The sequence below is a fragment of the Corvus cornix genome, chromosome Z, assembly GCF_000738735.6.
Source record: "Corvus cornix cornix isolate S_Up_H32 chromosome Z, ASM73873v5, whole genome shotgun sequence".
NCBI classification, from domain to species: domain Eukaryota; kingdom Metazoa; phylum Chordata; class Aves; order Passeriformes; family Corvidae; genus Corvus; species Corvus cornix.
Genome location: NC_046357.1, coordinates 24,280,474 through 24,287,942, shown reverse-complemented (window position 1 = coordinate 24,287,942; position 7,469 = coordinate 24,280,474). Strand labels below are relative to the sequence as shown.

General features: G+C 43.2%; 1 protein-coding gene across 1 annotated transcript; it reads left to right on the top strand.

Moving 5' to 3' along the window:
• The first annotated feature begins 326 nt into the window (after nucleotides 1–326).
• Nucleotides 327–5,600, top strand: LOC104698008 (ketosamine-3-kinase-like). Its single transcript, XM_039567319.1, has 6 exons — nucleotides 327–505; nucleotides 1,490–1,641; nucleotides 3,012–3,103; nucleotides 3,614–3,696; nucleotides 4,102–4,224; nucleotides 4,948–5,600. The coding sequence occupies exons 1-6, from the start codon at nucleotides 365–367 to the stop codon at nucleotides 5,284–5,286; spliced, it is 930 nt and encodes a 309-aa protein (XP_039423253.1). The 5' UTR covers nucleotides 327–364; the 3' UTR covers nucleotides 5,287–5,600.
• The last annotated feature ends 1,869 nt before the right edge of the window (nucleotides 5,601–7,469 follow it).

Below are 7,469 nucleotides of genomic sequence, written 5' to 3'. Positions count from 1 at the left end.
GGACTCGACGAACCCTGTGGGTCCCTTCCAACTCACAACGTTCTGCTATTCTGTAATTTATTCTGTCATGAACACAAGAAAAAAACTGAACACGGGGGCAAACTGGCATAAGAGGAGCGGGAGAACCCTTTGACAGCAGCGCCTGGGTCATGGGCCCGGCTCCTTCAGCCGCCTCCGCCGCCCTTTGGCCGCCTAAGTCGCCCTTTGTCCCCCCTCAAACGCCCTTTGCCCCCCTGAGATTCCCTTTGCTCCCCTCAAACGCCCTTTCCCCGCCCCAGCTGCCCCTTGCCCGCCCCTTCTCGCCCCGCCTTTCCCCGTGCCTTTAATTCTCTTCCCGACGGTGGCTCCCCTCACAGCGGCCACCATGGAGGACGCCCTGAAGCGAGCTCTGGGCACCGCGCTGCTGCGGCCGACCGGGCACTCTGGCGGCGGCTGCATCAGCCAGGGCCGGAGCTACGACACGGACCGCGGCCGGGTGTTCGTGAAGAGCAACTCCGAGGGGGAGGTGTGGCGGGGAGGCGATCGGGGATGCCGGGGCTGGGCGGGCGGCGCCGAGGGGAGCAGCATCCCTGGGTTGTGCCAGTCCTGGTGTGGCAGCGGGACCAGGGCAGTGACCGACCCCCTGTGCTGGGCACTGCTGCGGCCACACCTCGAATCCTGGGGGCAGTTTTGGACGTCTCACGACAAGAAAGGCATTGAGGGGCTGGAGGATGTCAAGAGAAGGGAACGGAGCTGGGGAAGGGACTGGAGCACCAGGAGTGGCTGAGGGAGCTGGGGGGGCTCAGCCTGGAGAAAAGGAGGCTCAGGGGGGACTTTCTGGTTCTGCACAACTTCCTGACAGGAGAGTGCAGCCAGATGAGGGTCAGGCTCTGCTCTCAGGGAACAAGTTAGAAGAAGCAGCCTCAAGTTGTGTCAGGGGAGGTTTAGACTGGATGTTGGGGAAATTTCTTCACACAGAGGGTGGTCAGGCACTGGCACAGAGTGCCCATGGCAGTGCTGGGTTAGTGCTTGGACTCAGGGATCTTAGATGGCTTTTCCAACCTTAACAATTTTATGGTTCTGTGATTCTGTGGCTGCAAATAGAGCTGTTTTTGAAGCTTGACTGTATTACTTGGTCTGGAAAGTCATGATGTGTGTGAATGTCAGCAACATTCTTCTAGTCTCCCAGCTGATGGTGTATATTGTCCATGGCTTCCTAGACATTTGCTGTATTAATAGAATATTGCATGTATTTTGTGTGTATGCAGTTTGCATTCCTTCAAGTGTAAATAGAGTTTCTAAGTTATAGAGAATGCTAGAACCAAAGTTGCTTTCACTCAGTTGTTTTACAAAGTAAAATTTCTGCAACCATGGAATTATCATCAAGTCTGATGGTCCCGTTCTGTCTGTATCTTGTGTGTGAATAAATGTTTGCTCCAACCTTTTTATTTAACCTTTTACCTGTGAGTCACACTTCTAGAGACTAATGCTTTCCTTTAATATCTGGCAGGCCAGAAGAATGTTTCTGGGAGAAATGGCAAGCTTGGAAGCCATCCTGAAAACACAGACAGTAAGAGTGCCCAAACCCATCAAAGTTGTAGAACTGCCTGGGGACAATACTGTGCTGGTGATGGAACATTTGGAAATGAAGACCTTGAACAGGTAAAACAGTGTTACCTTTGCCTCCTTTAACCAGAAATTTTGGCTATTATGACAATTAAACGACTTGTTTTCATAGGAAAAACTTAATTTTTTTCTAAAGCAAGTCAAGGGACATATGGGAAGTCATACAGCAGACAACTGTAATGCCTCACCTAGCAAACTGATAATACATCAAGAAGTGAGTCTGGGTTTTGATTAGTTTTGGGTTGGTTTGTTTAGGTACTTAGTGGTTTTATAATAAGGTTCCTTTTTGCAGTAAGGAAAATGACCTGATCACCTGTTTTGTGTACTAGCCTTTGATACAAGAACCAGTGCTCTAATGCTTGTCATGAGTGTGCAGAGGCACTTTCCCAAATGAATTAGTCTTGATCTCCATATATTTGCAACTCTTAACCTTCATTTTGATAGTTTCAAAATTTTGTCCCTTCTCTGTGACTAGCACTTAATGTGATGAATCTGTCTGTCTGATTCCACGGGGAAGATGATCATGACCAATTTCTTATCTCACTTTCAGAACTTCTGTAGCCAGTTTAAAGTCTTGTCCATCATCCTGCTTATTGCTGGGGTTTCTGATTTATGAAGAGCCCTCAGTGAGTCCCAAGAGAAATGGCAAAGACCTTGCTGGTTTGGATTTCAAATGGTACCTTCAGGGTGCAGATTTTTGGGGAGAGCTACAATCTGTGTTAACAGGAACAAAATGAAGAACTAAATTTGCCTTAAATGACTGTGCTTTTAGAACAGAGAAAGTTGAGAAAGGTCAAAGAAAGGAAAAGGAACATAATTTTGTTTACATGGAGGGCAACTGGCTGTAAGGATTGTTTGCAATTACTACAAGACTTTTCTGAACTCTGTAGAGGATCAGCTTTTATGAAAAATAGATAATAAACTAGGCCTACCTGACACCCATCTTTGAGGCCTTTTAGAGAAGAGCAGCCAGAAACAGTGATAGAAAGAAGAGGATCAGCATTGTTTGGTTCTATTTTGCAAAGACAGTTTGCCAGAGGGCAAAAAAAGAGGCACAACATGTTCCACGTTATATACATGCTTTCTTACACATACCTTACTGAAAATGCTTGTAGAAGTGATATCACACAGGAATTAGGATTGATAGTTTATAATTGTTACTAAATTTATGATTTCACTTTCAATAGTGGTGTCAGAAACAACCAAGTTAGTACATTTTATCTATATTAATATGCAGTCTTGACAGGAAGATAAAGTGTTTATAATACTGGAATACTTTGCGAAGTTATTTTATTAGAGATGGAGAACTTCTATGTGCTTGATAAACGTTTTCAAGTGACCCCTGGAATATCAGGGTCTGGATTCATTCATGTGTCAGAGTTGCTAACATTATTTTTATTTCTTAGACATTCAGCGCTGCTTGGAACTCAGCTGGCTGATCTTCACCTTCATAACCAGCAACTTAGAGAGAAGATGAAGAAAGAAGGGAGCACAGTTGGTACAGTACACAGCTGTTTTCAAATTTTACCTAATTAATAATAATTTACAAAGTAGTTAAAATATCTTTTGCCGCTTCAGGACAGATTCATCTTCTTCCAAAATAGGTAGTATGAGAATACGTTGGGATGAAACACCCAGGCAGGGTGTTCTTCTTCTTACTTGTGTTTGTTCTGCTTGGATTTCTGTGAGCAAAACATGTATTCAGTTTGGGAGCCTGAACCACAGTTTCTACAAGGACATCAGTAGAGTATCAGTAGAGATACTGTACCTTAAAATTTAAAAAAATAAAGAAAAATAAAGACTGTAATATAGCTGCTTTACATTGAGCTTTAAATTTAAAAAACAGCAGCAGCAACCATTGTAACAAAAAGAACATTAAGGTGCATTTTTTTTTTTTTTATTCTCAGTGGAAGCAGTATTGTACCTGTGCATAGTTTTAAGGTTCATTTGCATTGTGGATGCTCAGTATTTTGTCATTGGTGTTGAATTTTTGTCTTTGATTTGAAAGGTAAAGGACAAGGGCAAATGGAAGTCCAGTTTGTGGATCGTTTTGGCTTTCATACAGCTACCTGCTGTGGTTATCTTCCGCAGGTAGGTTGTACTTCATCAGACTGATAGAATTTTAAGTTTATCTCATTTTCCCTTGGGTGACAAAAAGGGTCAAAATTATCCTAATGTGAAGAAATGAATTTTTGTGGAGCCATGAATAAGAAAAAGCATGGTTTAGCCTGCTAAGAAAAGTAGTGCTTTGGACAGCACTTATAGCTGCATTGGACACTGATGGCTCCTCAATTTCTTGGATTTTAATCACTGAGAGAAAATTATTTATTCCCCTAATTGAATGTTTGAAGATAACGTTCAATTAAATGGCAGCATTTACTGCCCTGGATTGTACCAGCACAAAGGCTGTGTAATCCTCAAAAGGCTTATTTGAAAAAGAAGAAAATCTGCCTTTTGTGTGGTGTAGGACTGATGTCTGCAGTCCTGTTCCTTCAGGTGAACAACTGGCGCAGTGACTGGGTGACCTTCTTTGCCAGACAAAGGATCCAGCCCCAGATGGACCTGATCGAAAGGAGCTCAGGAGACAGGGAAGCAAGAGAACTTTGGGCACAGCTTCAGGTACAAGCCATTCTGACAGTTCTCATTATAGTGACAGCTGGGTATCAGTTATCTAGATTTTATTATCTTAAAACAAAGTTCCTTTTTGTTGGTTTGCACCTGGTTCTGTTGGTAGAGACTCCAGTTTTTGGGGATTAAAACACCCTTTATTCTAAGGTGTAATGGCTTTTGCCACATCACCCTATGCTAACATTCCAGAGTGAATTCCGAAGTGCTAGATAACACTTTGCCTGTCTGTTTGGGAAATCTTATAGATGAAGTTCATATTTCTCACTCCCTGGAACACTTGCATGATGAGAAATGTACATAAACAGTACTGTTCTGCACCTTGTTCATTTACTGTTTGTATCTGGTTAAGTGACTGCAGCTTTGGCTCTTTGGGTGGAAATTCCTCAAGGTTGCTGAGAGATGCCTGAGCCTTCTAATGATGAACTGGCAGTGGTTGTTGTTGTTAAACCTGGTCAATATTACAGCACCAAATGCAGTTTTAAATTCTTTACTGTCTTCCTAAAAGAGATTTGGATGACTATTCTGCTCCTGGCTTTTATGAAAAACAGGAATCCTCTGGATTTGCTCAGAATCTCTTTTGACCTGGTCCTGTGCTGTTTGAAGTTACAGGTTTATTTAACTGACTTTTAAAAAGTTTGAAGTATGCAGATAAACCTCTACATTTTAAGGTGAATGATTGTAGTAATTTACATGTCTTGCTTTTCCCCCCTGCAGCTGAAGATACCCAGTTTTTTCTGTGGTGTAGAAATCGTTCCTTCTCTCCTGCATGGGGATCTCTGGGGAGGAAATGTAGCTGAGGATGATTCTGGTCCAATTATCTTCGATCCAGCTTCTTTCTACGGCCATTCAGAGTATGATCTTGCAATAGCTGGGATGTTTGGTGGCTTCAGTGGTCCTTTTTATTCTGCTTATCACAATAAAATCCCCAGAGCCACAGGGTTTGAGAAACGCCTAAAGCTTTATCAGCTGTTCCACTACATGAACCACTGGAACCATTTTGGTTCAGGGTACAGAGGGTCTTCTATAAACATTATGAGAAACCTTGTAAAGTAAGTTGCTGCTTAAGCAAAATACTTCCTATGCTTTTTGGAAAACCTCAGACTTGCTGGTGCAGCTGCAGGCGTAGTGATGTTAGTTAAAAAGCCCCTGTGAAACTCTTGACCTTGCTCAGCTAAAGACCTTAGAATCAGTGAGTCCTACTGAATACCAAGTGTAGCTTAGTCATCGCTTTTTAGGATAGTTGGAAATAGCTTTATCATGCCAATATCTGCAGAAGGAGCTTATTCATTTGCACAGTGAATAAAGATCTCCATATCCAGAAAGTGCTTGAGATTATGCAAAGTAATACAAATAAACACTGAGGAGATGCCTAAAAGAGTTGTTCTTTGTGTTTTGCTGTGTCTTCTCCCCTCTTTCTCATCTGGTTGTGAGCCTGAGAGCAATGTTAACAACATGGTTTGAAAGCCAACAGGAAAATAATAACAGGAACTGTGAGAAGGGATTTGGGCTTGCTGTTTATTATCACAGAATCACGGAATGGGCGAGGTTGGAAGGGGTCACTGGATGTCATCAACCTACCTGCTTTAAGCAGAGTCCCATAGAGCACATTACTCAGGGTTGTGTCCAGAGGCTTTTAAAGACCTCCAGTATGTTGCAAATGGGATTCTTTTGGATGGAGACTGTTTTCTTGTACAGTGGTGTGAAATTTTGGTGCCTCCTGGCATGCTTGTAGGCTGTTCTGTGCTTTTTGGTCAGTGGGCTTTTATCCACAGCACTTACATTTCCACAATAACTAGTTCTCTTCTTTTTTTGGATTATGCTTTTGTCCAACAGTGTGCATTCCTAGAGAACTCTTTAGGTAAGACACTTTGCATGGACTCATCTTGCTTTTTTACTATTCTCAGTGCCCATACCGCAATGCCATCTGGTTGTGGTGCGGTCTTCACATACGTTTTCTGTAGCTTTCAAGTACAGGTGCCATAAGCTAACATTTTATTTCAGTCCTTGTGGAGAAATATTAAAAGACAAAGCAAAGGGAAGTGTCCATGGTGGCAGTAGTTCACCAGAAACAAACTGCAGCCCCAGGAGCAGGGACAATGAGGGAGCTTGGGGTGCTGCCCTGAGAGAGGCAGGAAACAAAGGACAGAGTGGCACAGAGGTGTTGTGGTGATGCTCTGTTTAAAGCAATGCAGCCAATGGGAACTAAGCCAAGGAAGGGCTCCACCAGTGACCAAAAGCTGAATTTTGTTTCACCGGCTTCAAAATACAATAAAACCTTTCACAGCTGCATATGCTAATGAAGTAAAACCCGTACATACTTCACATGTGTAAACTGAAGTCACTCAATCTCAATGTAATCATGAAATGACATCAGCTGGAACTTTGTCTTCTCCCACTCCTCCAAAAAACTATAAATACAACACAGGAGGGGAGGGAGGTCGGAGGAGACTCCCCCTGTGTATCCTGGGATGGCTGGTGGGTTGTACCCCTCTGCTTCTCCACAGGGTGCCTGTCAGGTAACCTTTATTCCAAGGGGATACTACTGCTTGTGGTTTCTGATACCAGTGTGTTCATAACCAGATCTGGTTATAGGGTTGTAACTGATAGCAGATAGTTTATAACCCTTATTCTGTCACAACGATCAGTAAACCACACTGTGCCTTTGGGATTTGGAATGTGCCCACTCTGCTGCACCTTTTGTGTATCTCTGGTCATGAGAGTTCTAATGCAGACTTAGAGTGCTGCACTGTTCCCTCTAAAATATTATCTGTAAAGGTCTCCCAGGGATTCAGACAGACTGAGGAGGAGAAGATGTAGACACCTGTGGGCCCAGTACATCTGTGGCTAACCTGGAAAGCAAGAGGGTCTTCCTTTCCTAAATTTTTACATCACAGTCCCCATGAAGTGCATGTCATAGCTCTTGTGGTAAGAGACATGAAACCAAAGGAGGTAAATGCGTCATTCAGAGGACAGCACCTCACCAGTGTCAGAAGCCCTTGATGAAAGTTCCACAGACTATGGCTTTTGCCTGCAAGGTGTTCATACTGAAATTGTTCTCTTTTTGATGTAGGCAGATAGTGGTGCTTCTGTGCAAGCCTACCAGTTAGGTGAGAGAGATGCACGATACCTAACATGCACTTTGAGTGTTGGGAAATGACTTTTGTTAACTAAAACTGCTTTGCACTGGACACTGGCATATTACTGAAGGTTTTTTGTTTGCTGGTTTTGCAGTTACT

Bases quoted from the DNA above. Each gene is read 5' to 3' on its own strand.
- LOC104698008 (XM_039567319.1), top strand. From the start codon at position 365: ATGGAGGACGCCCTGAAGCGAGCTCTGGGCACCGCGCTGCTGCGGCCG. The intron at 506-1,489 runs GTGTGGCGGGGA...AATATCTGGCAG, and splicing joins AGAGCAACTCCGAGGGGGAG to GCCAGAAGAATGTTTCTGGG. The intron at 3,104-3,613 runs GTACAGTACACA...TTGATTTGAAAG, and splicing joins GAAAGAAGGGAGCACAGTTG to GTAAAGGACAAGGGCAAATG.